Genomic DNA, 18,772 nt, shown 5'->3' on the forward strand with positions numbered 1-18,772 from the left:
AGAATATAAATTAGGAAATGTGTTCTTAATAAAATATGAAGTCTTTCTGTCAATACTGCTAATCCTGACTTGTTTTACTTCACCATATTAGTAATTTATTAATTATTGGAAATTTGGTACTGTTCTTTCCATTTTATCATTGAAAATATACAGTGCATTGTTTGAACTACATATTTCCACTATTGACAGGAAATCTTCAACAATCTCCACCAGACAAAATTAAACCTTATTTTCCTTCTATGTAAGCATAGTCATAATAATTGAGAATAAGAGAAGGAAGAGATTATCTTTTGCTTGTAGATTTTTAAAAATACATTTGACTTTGTCATATGCAAAAGTAATGGGGCTGCTTGATTTATTAGATAAATATTAAACAAATGACATGAAATAATGAGTTAATTTTTTTAAAAATATATTATTAACCAGAAATCAAATACAAATTGTAAACAATTGAAACAACCTCATTGTATAGTCTCAATATTTTGTTCAGAAATACCAAGTTAAATCAAATAAAACAAGTTTTCATACAACAAAGTTAAAACGCAATAGTTGTTCCAACTTAAAAATATATCATTGAGTGGTATACAGGGTTAGTTGAACAAAGCAGGAGTCAAGTGGCACCTTTAAGTGGCACCTGTGACCACATGATAAAACAGTGTGGCTTGGCCATTTGGTCTGGATATGTGTGTGATCACAGTCAGTTTGCCCCCTTAATCAACAAACTGCATATATTTCAGCTCACTATACCTGATCCCCTCATCTGATGAGTTGTGCTTAGAGAGCACACGAAAGCTTACATTCTGAATAAAACTTGATTGGTCTTAAAGGTGCTCCTTGACTCCTGCTTTGTTCAACTGCTTCAGACCAACACAGCAGCACTAGTTTGGGAGAGCCAGTTTGGTGAAGTGGTTAAGAGTGCGGACTCTTATCTGGGAGAACCGGGTTTGATTCCCCACTCCTCCACTTGCACCTGCTGGAATGGCCTTGGGTCAGCCATAGCTCTGGCAGAGATTGTCCTTGAAAGGGCAGCTGCTATGAGAGCCCTCTCCAGCCCCACCCACCTCACAGGGTGTCTGTTGTGAGGGAGGAAGGTAAAGGAGATTGTGAGCCGCTCTGAGACTCTTCGGAGTGGAGGGCGGGATATAAATCCAATATCTTCTTCTTCTAGTTGGTAATACATCATTCTCTGTTAGATATGTTACAACCGAATACCACAGCTGTATTACTTTTTTCTCATATAATTGAGGAGAGATATAAGATAAATAAAAGGCCAATTTACTGTATAAAAAACAATCCCAGATCCTGTTAAGACAACTTTGAATTGTAGGAGCTTCTTATCTTTCCATTTTATTGTAATCTGTTTTTACAATTGACAATCATGTCTTTTTATGTTCTTCCTTTGTTGTTGTCCAATGATCTAATAAAATTGTCTCTGGTGAAAATGGGATATTTACTGACAAGATTTATTGAATTATTTCTGTGATTTGAGACCAAAAGTTCTGGATAGAGGGACAACACCACCAACTTGAATTAAATGTAAGCATGAAATACTATTGTCTGTTCAGATCAGAAGTAAATACACAATCATATATAAAAGATAATGCTAAAATGGTATTCCTTTTAGCTTGGGTCACCAACCTGTGTGGGCACTTTTGGAATTCTGGCATAGCATCGTAGGTGCAGCCACAACAGCATAGCATTATGGGTGGCTGCTGCAGGAGGCAAAGGCAGCCACAGAATGGCTACCACAGCTTACCTTCATTCACACGGTGAAAGACTGGGCTACGGTGGCAACTGTTGCCAAAGCAACGTTTTTAAAAATCTGCAAATCCAGACAAATCTCGCAGGCCAGAAGCCCCACCTAGTGCCAGGTAAGGTTCCAGTGCCATGAAATACAAGTGTAGTGCGTGCCATGGCACCCACAGGCTCCACATTGGAGACCCCTGCCCAATAGTAATTTGCTAGCACTGAAAGGGGGCATACAGGCCATCTAGTCCAGGGGTCCCCAACCACCGGTCCGTGGACCAGTACCGGTCCGTGGCCTGCTAGCAACTGGGCCGTGGAGTGAGGAGAGCAGCCCCAGACTAAAGAGGCAGCATGGCCTCGCTCCAAGGCCGCCTCCCCTTGCAGGATCCTGGGCCTGCAGAAAGGGCAGTGCTGCTGTGACCTTAGCCTACCCCTCATTTATAGACCTCCACCAATCAGCTGATCAGTGGGGGTCTTTAAATGGGATGGAGAGGCAGAAACAGCCCCAGTTTCCCCCCATTTAAAGACCCCCATGGGAGCAGGGATGTGGTGTGGGCATGGGGGGCAGCCTGGGATGGCAAAATCCTCAGCATCGCGCCCCCCCCCCCACACACACACCGGTCCATGGTAAAATTGTCTTCCACAAAACTGGTCCCTGGTGCCAAAAAGGTTGGGGGCCACTGATCTAGTTCAACCCCCTGCTCAATGCAGAATCAACCTAGAACATCCCTGACAAGTGTTTGTCCAGCCACCGCTTAAAGACTGCCAGTGATTCCAAGTAGCTGATTCCACTGTTGAAAAACTCCTATCCCGCCCCCCAAATCCAGCTGGTACCTTCCTGCTCTTAATTAAAAACCATTATTTTGAGTCCTATCCTTTACTGCCAACAGGAACAGCTCCCAGCTCTCCTCTAAGTGACAGCCCTTCAAATATTTAAAGAGAGCAATCATGTCCCCCCTCAACGTCCTCTTCTCCAGACTGATGCTTCTGTGCCATCCAGACTTGCATTCCTCTGACTTCAGTAGTGCTTTGGAATACTCACAAGTGTAGTTCCATCTTCGCATCAACATATATTCATGAATAAACATTCATGTTGAATTTGCTCACAAAATTAATTAAACGATTAAGTTGGTTTCATTAATAAATATTAAAATCAGGTCAAATTGAATGATTTTTTTTCTTTTTAAAAATGTAATAGTATCCTGAACTCTTTTGGTTGTAGCAGGATCTGAATGTATTTTATGAGCTTTTGAAAACTTTGGGGAACAGGGTCAGCATAGCCTAAGGATGCCAACCTCCAAGTGGGACCAGGGGATCACCTGGAATTACAGCACATTTCCAGACTGCAGAGATCAGTTCCCACATAGAAAATGGATGCTTTGGAAATCTGGAGGATGAACTCTATGCAATTGTGCTCCACTGAGATCTGTCTAGTCCCCAGTCTCCATCCCCAAATCTCCAGGAGTTTTCCTACCTGGATCTGGCAGTGTACTCCCTTCCATCCCCTGCCAGTGGCCAGGAGGGACCTGGCAACCCTATATTAAGCCAGGCACTCAGCAACTTACAAAGAGAGATTTAAATATCATGCAGGCTTCTGTAAAAAGAGCAAAATCCTTATGGATGGCTGCTGCAGGAGGCAGAGCCCGCCACAGAATGGCTTACCTTCAGTCACACAGTGAAGATGGGGCTGTGGTAGCTTCTTACAGGAGCTGTGATCTTATGTGGTTTGTATTAAACATCTTTGTAGCAATACTTTTGTGGAATCATTTTTTAAAACCTTTTAAAGCAATTTATTTTTCCTTTTAAAACCTTTTAAAGGAATTTATTTTTCCAGAACAGTTTTTTTCCTGCTTGGTTATGTGTGTATACAGTGGTCATTTTGTAGAAAAATAGGTGGTGGAGCTCATCCAGGGATTGTTATGCAGCTGCGCCTACTATTAAATGGACAAGGAGGTGGAACTCTCAGGTTCAGGAGCTGTGCTCCTGTGAGCTCCCACTGAATCTGAGGCCTATGTGTATATAAAGTTGATGTGATGATGGATTATTCACGTTCAGAGTCCTGCACAACTGTTTAAAGTTTTTTTTTCTTTTTCTGCTGCTGCTGCGGCTTACACGGGCTTTAAAGGGCATGTGCTCCTGTCATATCTGTGGTTTTCTGACATGGAGTATATGAGAAAAGACTTTAGACTAACACATAATGCTAAAACATCCCTCATGACATGTACAGGACACTAACTACTGTGTTGAGGAAGGAGGGATTGGTTTATCAGTGAGTTTGCATCTCCCTTCCCCACTAAATTCCTGGGCATGGGTTAGGGTTGCCTCCACTATGGAAAGGGTGGGAAAGTGTGCAGCTGTTAGATTTGTGAGGTGCCCTTGGATGGATTATGATGCAGAGGCTGCTAAACTTTTTACAGGTGAGACTTCTGCCCTAAACTTAAATGAAAGCACTATCTACTTTAGAGGCCTTTTCGACGTTTTATGGTGGAAATCATTCAAATTATTACATAGCATTAGTACTGAAAATGTTATTTTTGCTGAGCATCTGTCAAAAAAATATGAGGTCACTAATTTCCTTGTGGCCCTTTACGCTGTGGTCATTTACCCTAGCTTCCATCTGCAACGACCTGACAGTATAGTTATAGAAATACCCTATCCAAATACATATATTTTAACGTGAGCAGCTGTTGAGGTTAAATGTTCACCAAGGTTATTAGGATTAGGTCCTCCTAATAGCAGCCAGTGTTAGGGCTGTGTGACTGTGCGCACTTTCTTGGGGCTTGTTCCCGCTGGAAAAAGTCGGGGGTTTTGAGCGCAGAGGATCTGGCTCCTCCTGGATTTGGTCACCTAATTTAGGTGTCAGAGAATTTCCCCTCTTAATTCGGTTTAACAGCCCTGATTATTGGCACAAGGTGGTTAAGGAACGGATGGCAAGCTGTTCTGTGTAGTGTCATTCTTCTCTTGCAGAGAGAGGGAGGCGAGTTGGGGTATACTTGGGGCAGGGAAGCAACTTTGCCCTACCCGAGCAGGGGAAGCAAACCACTCGGGCAACTGTGATGGAGAAGATGCTACAGCCAGCTTGGCTGTTTGGAGCGAGGTGCCGCCCGCCGGGTGCGGATATTTTGGCAGAAGTTAATGGACGGTTCCTTTGGGCGCCGGTGTTCTGAAGCCGCCTCCCTCTCCGGGTTTAGTGCTCGCCGCCCCGGGCTGCGAGGCGAAGCGAAGCAAACCCGCGTGGGAACGGAGGCGCTAGGACCCAGGGGGATGCGGGGCGGCCGGGTTCTCTGAACCAGATTGCAAATTCGCCTCGGTGACTCAGTCGGCTCCGCGCAGCGCGTAGTAGGCGGTAGCCGGGACTGAGACTGGGAGCAGCAGGTCTGTGTGTGGCGCGGCTGGGCCAGGCCCGGCCAGCCCGGGAAGGGAGGCCGGCCGAGCGAGGGGTGCAGGCGCGGGGCCGCGCGGCGCGTGTGTGGAAGGAAGTGGGCCGCGGCCGAGGCGGGCGGCGCGTTGCCCTCCCAGCTGAGGCCTAGTGTCGCTGTTGCCGCTTCTACTAACGGAGGCGGCCGCCTGTTGTCTTTGCAGAGCACCAAGATGGAGTACGAGTGGAAACCCGACGAGCAGGGGCTCCAGCAGATCCTGCAGCTGCTCAAGGAGTCTCAGTCCCCGGACACGACCACGCAGAGAGCCGTGCAACAAGTATCCTCCGACGGCAGATACGAAGGAGGGAGAGAGGGAAAGGCGGCGGGCGGACGTGGTAAGGCCCAGCGGCTCACCCAGACACAGGATAGCGCGCAGCTTGAGGAGGCAGCGAAGGACTTCGCTGGCTGAGGCGGGCTCGGCGTTTTGGAAGTAGCGGCGCTGCTGCCGGCCGCCTCCCTAAGGTAGCCGGGGGCGCTGTAGGCCCGGCCCAGCCTCCTCCCGGTCGTGGCGCGGTCTTTGAACCGCAGAGGGAGCCTGTGGGCGGTAGCGCCCCTCCCCCAGACGGCCCGGCAGTCCCCGCACCTGTTGCAAGCCTGAAGCCAAGCTCTGGGTCCCCCCCCCCCCCCCACGGTCTTTTTTTAAGGCTTGGCCCGAGCTTGGCAGCTCCGGTATCGGCCACTTTCCCAGGTTCTCTTTGCCGCCGCCCTCCCTCTCGCCATCGCTGGGCCTTTGCCAGAGCCCAGTCTGTAAGAGCTGCGGGGCTCCACCTTCCTTTTGCTGAACCCTGCTGGCCGGGATCAAACACCGTTTCCCCCGCCCCGAAAGACCAGTTTGTTTCCCCCCCCCCCCCGATGTGTTTGTGTGAAAATCTGTCCGTCTTTAAATGGACATGTGCTGCAGATGCAGAATCAGGTCTTGGTGAAGTAAGAGCCTGCGGCTGAGGTTGTCTTTGTTAACGTAGATATGGGACCATACTTGGTGCAGTTAGTCGCTATGCCACGGTTTTATAGATGAAGCAACAGATAGTCAAGTTACTGGTATTTTATAGTTGTTGGTTGATGAATAAAGGTCACCTTCAAAGGAGTGGGAAAAAGGAGTGAATGTTCTGTTGTTCATAGTTTTCCTGTTTGGTGCATTGTGAATTATTCCCATTGTCTCTGTAGCGTCTCTTTGAAAGCTACTGGGGGAAAATGGCTCCTGGATACATGTGTTGTAATACTCTCAGATTCTCAGAACTGCCTTAAAAAGTGTGTTCTTTATTTCCCGCCCCCCAGGTTTATACACTTACATTGATATTACAATAAAAGTGTGTTTGTGGCTGTGAAATTCAAAGTTTTGGATCTAACATAATCTGTTCTTTGTCTCCCCCTCCCCTCAGCTGGGATGTGGGTCTGAATATGAACCAGAAGAGTGACTAAAAAGCACTCGCCATCTATGTCACAATGCCAGTATCTCCTAAAGTTTCTAGCTCTTTTAATGGATACCTGTAGGCTTGGCAATAAATTCTTTTAAAAAAGCAGTGTAGCCTTTATTATTAAAAAAGTACTGGTGGTCATAGCTCTGGCTTGTCCAGATTATGATTTCTTGATTTCTTTGAATCTCCAGTAAGCATAAGAATGAAGTTGGGAAGTGAGGCTGAAGGTGTTATCTAAGTATTTCTTTAAAATGAAACTACTTGTAAAAATGGAGTAGCAAATAATATGGAAAAATGGGTGCCAAGATAGATCCTTTAATTTAAAAGGTGGGTATGAGGAAAGCTGAGAGATACCTTCAGTTCTTTTGCTATATATATTTTATTCTTGTTTTTTCCCTAGGCTTTTTTTGGGGGGGAATATCACATTTTAATTCTGAGTCTCTGTAATTGGAGAAACATTTTCCAGGTGCAATACACATAGAAGGTTTTTTGTCAGTTGAAAACCAACCCCTGATGGGACACAGGGCTTTGTTAGGTTGGCTGAATAGGATATGGTTAAATTAGCACTCTTATTCCACCAGGTCATGACACAAATACAAGGGATCAGTGAGGAGTTTGTTCCTTTCTTGGCAACTGTCTGCTCTTCCCTACAGAGATTCTTATGCTTTGAGAACCACTGAGCTAATAGTGGAAATATGGCTAACTTCTGGGTCCCATGAGTCTTATGGGATATCCAGGACCTTAATCTAGTATTCTGGTATTGTAAAGGATTCTGACCTTTTTTTAAAAAAGTAAACCTGACAGAATTATATGTTGATCTTTTTGTTTTCTGTTGTTATTCAATTGTTAACTTTGTGAAATATTTCCCCCTGTTGCAAAAAGATTCCCTTTTACTAAATAGAATGGAGGAGCAGACACTTTTGCAAAATATTGGTAGATGGCTGAAATAATTATCTTGTTTTCACTTTTCCCACTCACTTATCATTAACTGAATGTAGAAAAGCCTTTGATAGCCTCCTGTGTTTTGATGGGATGCACATTCTCTCTTCAGGATTTCCTTCTACTAAAACAAATCTGAATAGGACAAAAAGACCTATCTAAATCCCCCTTGCTTACTGGGCTTGTTACAGACAAGCTATAGTAGCCTCCAAAGTGACTTATATGAGTAATTCAATATAAATTACTGTTGATACACAAAAATGTCTGTGGTATTCCATGATAGAAAGTGAAAGAAGTTTCACATTTTTGTAACATGCCTTGCTGAAGCAAATGCATGTTCTATCTTCTACCATTAGCATTTAGAACAGAGGTCCCAAAATTTATTGTGTCCATGGACATCTTTGAATTCTGGTGCAGGGTGGTAAGTGCAATCACAAAATGGCTGTTGTAGCAGGTAGAGGTAACCACAAGATGTTATTCAGCTTATGCATAACTCTAACATTTCAGGCAGGAACTGTATTTAACAGGATGCCTTTTAAAATAAACATATCATTTAAAATATTTTATTGCATATGCACAGTTTACCTTCAGTAATGCAATCTTGTGTTGTAGCAGCAGCTGCTGCCAAAAGAACATTTTTAAAAAATCTGTACAGCCTGTCAGATCTCCAGTGGCCAGTCAGAAGCCATTCTAGACAAAAGTCCCATCTGGTCCTGCCTGCTTTCTAAAAACCCTTGATAGGAGCCAGGAAAGGTTTCAGAGAGAGGTTCCTGCCAGTGTTCCCTCTAAGCTGAGTTAGCATGAGCTAGGTCACAAATTTTTAACCTCCAGCTCACGCATTTTTGTCTTAGCTCAGGAAGGATGACCCCAGAGCAAGCTAATTGATGCAGTAGCTCACAACTTTAATGCCAGTAGCTCACAAAGTAGAATTTTTGCTCACAAGACTCTGCAGCTTAGAGGGAACATTGGACCTTTTATACGCACTAACTTTTTGGAAAACATCAAATAAGTATAAGGTAGAATAATTGGATGTGGTAGTATGGTTACTTGCAGCATTGGCAAATAACTTGCTAATGCAGAGTCTGGTAAGTTGAGTATTTTGTGCAACTAAGAATGGCAAAAGCCTAGTAAAAATGGAGATTACTTGAAGGGCAAGAAAATAGGAAGTACTCATGCAGTAATGTTGTGAGTTCTCTGTTGTTTGTGTCCTGGAAATGTTAGAAAAACTACAGAAAGTGGCAAAGAGCCATACACAAATGTGAGCATATGAGTTAATTTTACCTTTTTTGTTGTTTTCTGAGGTGTTTTACTTAAACCCTTTCGTTACATCAGCTGTTAAAAGTTTCCAGCTCTTTTGTTTTTGATCTATCCATAATATCAAAGTGTAAGCAGATGTGCATTTTACGCAGAAGAAAATCGCACAAAGTCCAGTGGGATTTTCTTGTGAGTAAATGTGCATAGAATATAAATAGGATTTAGTAATATAAATAGATGTTTAGATATAAATAGGGTTGCAGCCTTATCCACTGATAAAACCCCAATGATGTTACTATGATTCTGATGATCCAGTCCTATGCAGTGAACTCAGTGGGGAATTACTTCTAAATACTTAGAGCAGGGATGTCGAACATACAGGCCACAGTAAAGATTTGGCCCCTGCAAGGCTCCTACCAGGAGCAACTGACTGTCTGCTGCTTCCTACTAACTGTTCCTCCTCCCTGGCTTTTGCCAGTTTCTCCTATTTCCTGCTTCGCAGAGGAGAGAAAGAAAGCCCAACCCTTCCTTTGATTGGCTGAGGGCTCCTCCTCCTCTTCTGGGGAGGGAGGGGGAAGGAAAGAGCCAGGGAGAGTACTGTATGGGAGACCCTTCAAAGCTGAAGAGAGACAGAGTTGTGAGTGTGATGCTGTATTTCTGATCGCACCATTAATGGTTGTTGCAGAGAAAATGCTGCTAGCTATTAGCAGTGGATTAATCGGTATATAGCAAGGTGTGTAAGTAGCTAGATTTCAGATTTCTTGCTTCCATCTTTTAAACAACTGTATCTAGGTTTAACTGTATGTATGAGAACTTGCAGTTTTTCACAGCTTTACAAGAAGTGGTCCTTAACAGAATGTTCTACCTGAGAAACTGGAACAACTCAATCAGTATCCAGACTTCAACAACTACCTGATTTTTGTTCTTACAAAACTAAAATCTGAAGGTGAGTCACTCATTTTTTATATTTTTAACTGTTTGTAAAGTTAAATATAACGGGTAGGTGTGCTGTTCAAAGTTTCTAAGTTCTTTGTTGACCCAAGATTTAGTTGTAGATTATATTAGTCCATTAGACTGGATTGTATACATTTTGTGGAAACCAAGATAATCTGACTTCCAAGTCCAGTTGTACAAAACCTGGATTATTACAGGATGGCATATAGGTGAAATATTCCAAGACTTTCGTAAAAATGAAAAATGCACGCACAGTAGTCTTTTTAAAACTGTAAATTTTGTTCCTAGGATTTTTTTAACTAAACATGTCTGAACTGGATGGCAAACTAGGGCCTTCTTTAACAGTGAAGCAGTAGATTGTTGCTAATCACAAGGGCATAGACAGCAATATGGTGGCTCCACTAGCATCAGTACAGTTTGTGCTTTAGTTCTTGCTTTCTATGTGCAGGTAAGTACTGCCAACCGTTTTCATAAGTTATGCCACTTCAGTAACCTGTTTTGCTATTATTTAACAGTTACATAGCCTGGTGTTGCACAGTGTGTCTGTCCTTAATAAAGAAATCTTGCCTTTAATGCATGGATCCTTGCTGAGAATTTCTAAAGGTCACAGGTTTGATCCATAACTATACACTTCCTGCTGAATTATACAGATCCCTGGATTCTAACTGTATGTGGCAATAATCAAAATACGGCAATTTATGTGATAGGATTTACTTTCTTTGCAGGGACTATACCCATGGTTTGTATTTTGTGTTTGCCCTTCAGTTTGTACATCTCTAGTAGTGCAATCATATAAAAAGTAACTCCAGTCTAAGCCCATTAATTTCAGTGTCTGGTTATTTAGATAACTAATATGGTGGAAGTCTATATTTTCTATAATACGAGTCATCAATTGAATATGTTTTAGGGTAGCATTTCAGAATGTAGACTGTAATCTAGCATAATTTAGTGATATGATTTGATGAAAGTGGCATTTCTAAAAATCTAAAATAACGCAAGGGCAGTATTTTTATTGAAATTGGCTTGAATCAAAGGTTAAATCTATATACCAAAGACACTCATCTTCTTACCTTTTCAGTAAAGCATAAATTTTATTTAAGTTTTTATTCTCTCCTTGGTGGATACCATAATGTGAAACTTTTTTTTTCTTATACACGTGCAAAGAGAATTATATTTTGTCTTCTAAAATTATTTATTAAAATGTTTATACTGCCTAACATCCTTGACTCAAGGCGGCTTTAAAAATCAAACTTAAAACATAAAAAGTATAATAAAACTTTAAATATTGCCTTTTCTCCTATTAGGAAAAAATATCTGTGACCTACACGTCATTAAAAGTCCTAGAATGTAAAATGGGTTAAGCACAGTAAAAATTCTGTCTGCCCTGAACAGTTCTAATTTGTAGGGGCGGGGACCCTCTTTCCCCCCGCCCCGAAAGAGCAGATGATTTGCCACTTATCTGAGCAGCAGAGCACTTGTGTTTGAAGAATCTATGGGACATAGTTTTCAAGGCATTACTGTAATATCATTACTTCTATTTAGCCATGATGGGTGGTGTGCAGTGCTAACACAAGACTGTCATTATGGCTTGTAAGTGGTGGTCTTTTCAAGGCATGAGAGTGATTAATTCATAGCACCAGATGAGGACTGCAAATTGGTACCTTTTTTCATGTGGTGGCTACCTGTCTTTATCATGTTTGGTATTTTTGAAGGTTATTTTAAACAGCTGTTTAGAGCTTCTGAAGATGAATGCAACTTGACAGTTTCAGTAAAATATTTTATGTGTCTTTTTTAACAATCACAGATGAACCCACACGGTCGCTGAGTGGCCTCATTTTGAAGAATAATGTAAAAGCTCATTTTCACAGCTTTCCTAATGGTGTAACTGACTTCATTAAGAGTGAGTGCTTAAACAATATTGGCGACTCCTCCCCATTAATCAGAGCCACTGTTGGTGAGTTGATTATATTTGAAATAATTTATTTTATGGCAAGTTTAGGGAAGGGGACATGGCTCAGTGGTAGAGCATCTGCTTTGCATGCAGAAGGTCTTCAATTTAGTCTCTGGCACTTACCAGTTGAGAAAACAGGTAGTAGGAGATCTCTGCTGGAGGCCCTGGAAAGCTGCTGTCAAATGAGACAATACTGATCTTGACAGACCTGTGGAGTGTGCCATCCTAGGAATTTGTAGCTGAAAGAACGCTTTGGTATGTGAAAGTTAAGTTAGAACTTACAATACTATTTGTGAAGATGTGTTTTAAATTAACATTTAACTTTGACTAAAAATAGTTTCAAATCTGTATTTCTTCATAGTTCATTACCTTTCCCATGTTGATAATCATGTTATACGTTAAATGTGACATTCTGTGAAAAGTGAAGTACACTTTGAACACAGAGTATGAATATCAATATTTCTTTTTTTTCCTTTTTTTGCCATACAGGGGAAAAATAAGGGTGGGTTTTTTTTTGGTACAACCATATTTTGTAAATGAAAGTATTTTCTTTGATGAACATATACAGTACATTAAAATAGCAAAAGCAGGTTTATAAGCATCAGTATTCTTCAGATAGACAGTTTAAGAGGAGCTATTTATACTAAAAGGTTGATCCTGTTGACTATAGTATGGCCATCTTCAGAATTTCAACCACTGCATTGTAACAAAACTAACTGTACTATCTCTCAATGTGTGTGCGTGTGTTGTTGGATGTTTAAAGTGTCTTGTATGTTTAATCAGAAGCAAGCTGCTTCAGCGGGATATAAATCCCAATATTAAATTAGATTAAAAGCTCACCAAATTCACTGCAATTTTTTCCAAGTAAATATATATAGCATTTTAGCCTTGATTTTTGTTTGAATTGCATGGATGTGTAATGCAAAAAGTCTTCTTTATGGAACCATGAAGAGTACTGTAGCAGCCATTGTATTTTTTAAACCATGAAAAATGGGTAACATATTATCATAAGCTCTGCTAACATATGACAGTGTAGAATGAATTGGTTAACAGGGGTATCAAATTCGTTTGTTATGAGGGCTGGATCTAACATAAATGGAACTTTGTGAGGCTGGGCCACGCATGTAATGACATGTAAATTTTTTAAAATTTAAACTACAGTCATACTTAAAACTCTTGCGATATTTTGTTTAAAATGGAAAGGTAGAGGAATAGTGGGATTTGGCAATGCAGTTTTTAAACTAAAAAATCAAGAAAGAGCACAAGGATTGTAGCAGAAACTAAAAATATAAAATGTTTTGTGCCTAGGAAAACATGAAATTGCTGGGCATTTGCAAGCTCCCCCCCATTTACTCAGAATAGCAGTTACTTTCCAATGTAAATTCCCCTTTGACAGTGGGTTCCCAGGTCAGAGTAAATATCAGGAAATTCTGACACAAATATACAGTTTAGTGATGAGTGAAGTGTAGCACAAGAGGTGGGAGTGTTTGCTTCAGCCCTCCCCACTGGTTGCATTATTATTTCAGCCCTGCCAGTCAAAGCAAGCAGTTCTCCTTCTGTTTGACCTGGATAGTACATTAAAAATTTGGTTTGGAGTGAAGGTGTAGTATTTTGGTTGCAAATTAAAAACAAAACAGTAAACGTTTCCTTTTGTAAGACATTGCTCTTTGTGTTAATACTCAGCCATTGTCCCTTTTGTTGTCTGCCTTATTGATTTCATTGAAGACTTTTGTTATTTTCTTGTTCTGTGATAATTTGCACAATACACTGATAAATAACCACACAGAGTTAATCTAGCAGGTGGAGTAAAAATCGTAACTGGGCTGGGATTTGGAATATTTTCTACTTCTATGCCATTATTTCTGATGAGACAATTACATTGCTACACCACAGTTTTCTATAGTGTGGCCATCTCCAGAAATGCAACCACTGCATTGTAACAAAACTAACTGTACTTACTCTCTCTAAATGTGTGTGTGTTATGTATGCATAGCTGAAGAATTGCTTTACTGAATTTTATAAAAATAAAAACAAACCCATAATAAATGGGAATAAAAAAGAAAAAAAAATCCTCCAGCTGATTGGTGATATCAAATGTGTTTTAAATTTCATTCAAAAATGTATATTTCAAACTATCAAACCTGCACTTAAATCTCTCATAAGATTACCTTTATATCTTCATGTGATTATAATCTGAATTATATTAACTGGAAAAGAGAAGAGGAACTGTCCCTGCCTGTAATAAAAAGGCAGCACCCTGTCATTAGTGTACCAAAAGCCCTTGCTAAATAAATTGGAAAATATGCAGCTGCCAACACACTGCACCGAATAGTGATATAAAAAAGATCATTAGCAACCAGAAGATGGAGAATACAGAAATTATTAAATACAGCTTTTAGCAGGACAATTACATTTTGTTGTTTGTTGTATGTTACTCTTCTGTGCATGTTTTCCCTAAGGCCTGGTAATTTTGACCATGTATAGCTTATTACTGGGGCACTAACATGAATTATATAGGCGCGGTTGCAGGTATTGAAGCCATATGACATATAATTATCAAGATCAGCAGGAATGTAAAAACACAGTTTCTTGGTGGTGAGGTTGAACATAGAAAGCTGTATTATGTTGAATTAGACCATCAAGAGTACACACACGTGCAGCTGCTCTCCAGGACCTCATGGTGAGGTCTTTCACATCGCCTACTACCAGCTCCTTTTCACTGGCGATGGCAGGGTTCAAGCCTGGGACCTTCAGACATAGTGCCATGGCCCCTCCCCCAGATTACAGTATGTTCATCATCCATGTGCAGGGCAGAGGCTTCCTGTGCTTTTGTGTATTGCCCTTTCCTTTGGAATTTTCCTTGGACCTTGTGTCTTCTGGAGAATTTAGTAAATTTTTCCAGTTCACATTAATTTATTAGAACACACATGTTTGTATAAATGTCCTTTAAAAGAATTATATTGTCTTCAGTCTTAAATAGTTGGCTTGTTTCTCTGCTTTTGGAGGCAATTCAGATCTGTCAGTTGGCAGCTGTCTGTTAATTGTTCCAAAAAGAAATAGCTTAGCACAATTTTGCCTGGAGGGAATAGTCCAGTCCAGAGTATGAACATAGGAAATGCATTTTTGCATCTGTGCTGGAGAACATGAATCCAAAGGTCAGTTTAATGTGGACCATTTTTTGAATGGGTTTCCTCCTTTTAGTATTAAAAAAGGTAATCTCACCTTGTGCAGTGTTGTAGTTTGGTTTGCACCTAGCTGCCTTAGAGGAGCAATCATGATCCCCCATAGACTATAATTGCTACTATAATGGCTGCTAGCATCCAGGATGGATCTGTCAGTAGCACTACTAGGTAACTTGAAAATGGAAGAGGTACATTTATAGACATTGGTACCTCCTGCAGTACACCCAAGACAATTGACTCTTAACCATGCAATAATGGCCCAGTTTCAGGTTAGAACAAGCAGTGGTGCTAGAATTGAGTATGGAGTAGCTTTCTTGGCCAGTATTACGCAATATCAACTGTGTTCTCACTTAAAGACTTGATCTAGCATAACCAGTAAAAGATAAACATAGAGAATGTTTTTTCAGTTTGTCTCTGATAAACTTTCTTACGCTTTCATTATAACCAAAAACTTTTTCAATGCATCCAAGGTATCCTGATTACAACCATTGCCTCAAAAGGAGAATTGCAAAACTGGCCTGAACTTTTACCAAAGCTTTGTAGCCTGCTGGATTCTGAGGATTACAATACCTGTGAGGTAATGTTTATTTTTCATCTAGAACTTTCTCTGCATTTGGTAGAAGATAATTGAGATTTAAATTGTATTAAAATTATATTGTATCTGTTCCAGTTTTCTACCTTATTGTTGCAGTGAGCCTGTTATTTTTACTTAGGAGGAATCAGATATATTTTCTAGAAAGCAAATAGAATCATCTTGCTTGTAAAAATGAGACAAATTTTTGTTTGTTGCTTGTAAGAGTGACACAAATCCTTTGAAACTAGGGGGAAATATTAGAAACAATGAGTACAATGGACATCCTGGAATCCAAATAATTTTTTTCTGAATCTCAGGTATTTAAATGTTGTTTCTTATGCCATTGTAGTTCCACTTGTATACTTGTCATCTAACATCCAAGTATAAGAACATAAACTTGCACTTATAAATGCAAATTTTATTATTAAATTTATTCCATCTTCTTTAGTAATATAACATTTCTAGGGGATCTTGGGCAAATTTAAGCAGGATCTTTGGCTCCAAAAATTACAGGGCTTGATATTTAAAATCTAATTAAGTATGCATTACATAATCTTCTAACACAGTGAATGCTTAAAGAGAAACCTTGTTTCACTTAGTATTCACTGGCTCATTTTAAAAGTGTGCTTTTTGCTGGAGTGGAGAAACCGTGCTAATTGCAGTGTTTAAATTTTCTGTTTAGCTTGACAGCAAGCATGTAACAAAACAGTAAATGTTATATAGTGCTTAAGATTAAAATAGATAGCACTGAAGACATTAATTGGTCTCTGATTTTAAAAATGTTTACACGAGACTTAAAAAAAAAAACTTGTGCCTTTTTCTTTTACCACGGATGGCTGCAGAAATAAAAGCATTGTAGCAAATGCTTTTGTAGTGTAGCATTTCTCTCCACAAGTAATGGTGGAGATTCATAGAATTGGTTCATTTCCTAGTGGCAGACAGGTTTATATATATATAGTTATGTCCTCCAGGACTTTTGATATCCCTAGCTAGCCCTGTCTGGGAAGCAGAAAGCATATTCTGGGATGTTCATACCAAAGAATGCTGAATAAGTCATTTACCGAAAAATTTCTCCCACCAACCTTAGGGGACTAGAACATGGGTGTCAAACTCATTTGTTATGAGGGCCAGATGTGACATAAATGAAACCTTGTCGGGCTGGGCAATGTGTGTACCTATTTAAGATTAGATAGCAGAGATATAAACTTTATAAAGGACACAGACAAACACAATTAAAGATTAAAACAAATAAACCTTAAAACATTAGCACTTCTTGGTCTTAAAGGTGCTTTCATTGTATTTCTCCCATGGATCCAGGGAACTGGGGAAAGGAAGCTCTGGCTCTTTCCTTCCTTCCCCAGGGGCGAGAAGCCTCAGCCAATAGAAGGATGAAAGGCATGGCTCAGTAGCTCTGCTGTGTGATTGAGAGAGCCTAGGAAATCACGTTCTGCCCCCCCCCCAAGGGAGGAGCCTCAGCCCATAGAGAAAATAGAAGTTTTGGTCTGTAACTCCTGTGTGATTGACCAAGCCTTGCAAAGCAAGCTGTTATGCAGAAGGAGGCAAGAGAGAGGGAGAAGGAAGCAGATGACAACCAGTTGCTCAGTGGCCTGATAGGAGACCTCCGAGGGCCTGATTTGGCCCCCAGGCCACATTTAAAAAAAAAAACTTTTGAAAACTTTTATTGAGAAAAAAGAAGCATATTATAATATATGAAATTAGCAAGTCAAAAAGAGAGAATAAAATAAATACAATACAATACAAAAATGTACAATATATATAAATAACATTAATTATCAACCATAAGAATATAATAATAATAATAATAATAATAACAACAACAATAATAATAATGATAGTGATATTTTTTAAAAGGGGAAGAAAAAGAGGGAAGGTGCAATTCCAGTCATAAAACAAAACCAGAGGTATGTACAGTATAACAAAGCCAGAAAGGGCAATGCATTATAAGAGTAAAACCAATAGGAGATGAAAAGTTAAATAAGGGCAGATTATGAGACATAAAGTCTATCAAAGGAAACCCAACTAGCAACAAAAGAGTCATGGGCAGAATCAAGCTGAGAGAATTGTAGGCCTGCAGTTATTTTCTCCATTAGCAAATAGTCCCATATTTTCTTATACCAAGAAGTAATAGCTGGAGGATGTGGGCCACATGTTTGACACCCCTGGACTAGAATATACTTTCTTCGGCTGTTCTTGAGATGTGCATTAATGCCTCCCCACCAGTGATAATAATCAACAGTGTTGCTGTTTCTCAGCAGAAAAAATTATGAATGTTTGCCAGTTGCTTGTTGGTATCCTAGTGCTACCACCCGCATTATCTTACAGATTCCCTCTCTTGTTCTAGTGGGGAGCTGTGTTTTGCCTGACACTAAACTGCATGTCAGCATTGATCCTTTCCTCTGCCTCCCCCCCCCTTTTCCTCACTTCATGTTCCTGTTCCTGCCACAGGGAAGGGGGCTGTGCTGACTTTCCTCAGTTAGCAAAGATGTCTGGGGGTCTACAGAGTATGATTTGGTAACAGTGCCTGTCCCTTAAGAGAGGTGTCTTTTGATCCAGTTTTCTTGGCATGGATCAAAAGATAGTGGCTAAGGAGGCATGTGAAGCAACCCCAGGTTTCCCAGCAAGTCCAAAAAGAAGTGCAAGGCAAGATGGAAGATCAGGTCTTGGAGCTACTTCTGTAGCCATCTAAGACTGTTAGTTTGCTATGTGAGATGTCTTCTGTTAGATCTGAGGCTTTGGAAATAGGAATTTTTAGGGGGAGAGAGTTATTGACCTGAGCCTGGTCGAATTGCTCTTGTTTTTTCATCTTTCCTTTCCAAAATTTTGCACAATATGCACTTAAAACTTATTAATGCTGATCTGGATGTTCATAGGTTGGCCAGGCTAGCGGAGCAAATGCAGGCTTTTCTCTGGGTCACATTCAGAATTCCTATCAGTCATCTCTCAAAGTTCTTTGGGTGATTAAGCAAACAAGAAGAAAGGTGTAGTTCCTGACAAGGTGTATCTCAGGGGTGTGGCTCATGGCCTATGGCATGATGGATCGAGTTAGTAGACCTTACACCTTCAGGCCTTTACAATGCACTACAGAAGTTTGGTTGTCTAAAAGTTGATTTGTGGTAAGTATCTCCAGCTGTTGGGGAAGGAGACATTTTGCTAAGGTCAGTGTTTAGGTTATGTTGCATTACAGCAGATTCAGTTCAGGGGCAGTGATTGGCGAGTCCTTTTGGGCAACGCTAAAGAAATTTGCAGAATCATCAGCTGAAGATGATCTGCGAGACATTACGGTATTGATAAATAGTCCTCTACTAAATTGGTCTTTG

At 40.6% G+C, this 18,772-nt stretch overlaps 1 protein-coding gene across 3 annotated transcripts in view; it reads left to right on the plus strand.

Annotated features, from left to right (window-relative positions):
* Window positions 1–18,772, plus strand: part of LOC132569575 (transportin-1) — a 119,833-nt gene that overhangs the window by 26,591 nt on the left and 74,470 nt on the right. The window contains exons 1-5 of one of the 3 annotated variants that reach the window (XM_060235789.1): window positions 4,965–5,121; window positions 5,329–5,442; window positions 9,644–9,719; window positions 11,532–11,681; window positions 15,331–15,437. In XM_060235789.1, the coding sequence (XP_060091772.1) occupies window positions 5,338–5,442; window positions 9,644–9,719; window positions 11,532–11,681; window positions 15,331–15,437 (438 nt within the window). In that variant the 5' untranslated portion in view covers window positions 4,965–5,121; window positions 5,329–5,337. Of the gene's footprint in view, window positions 1–4,964; window positions 5,122–5,240; window positions 5,443–9,643; window positions 9,720–11,531; window positions 11,682–15,330; window positions 15,438–18,772 lie in introns of those variants that run through there. The other 2 variants (XM_060235790.1, XR_009555275.1) reach the window with 2 other exon arrangements.

The sequence above is a fragment of the Heteronotia binoei genome, chromosome 4 (genome assembly GCF_032191835.1).
Source record: "Heteronotia binoei isolate CCM8104 ecotype False Entrance Well chromosome 4, APGP_CSIRO_Hbin_v1, whole genome shotgun sequence".
Taxonomy (NCBI): domain Eukaryota; kingdom Metazoa; phylum Chordata; class Lepidosauria; order Squamata; family Gekkonidae; genus Heteronotia; species Heteronotia binoei.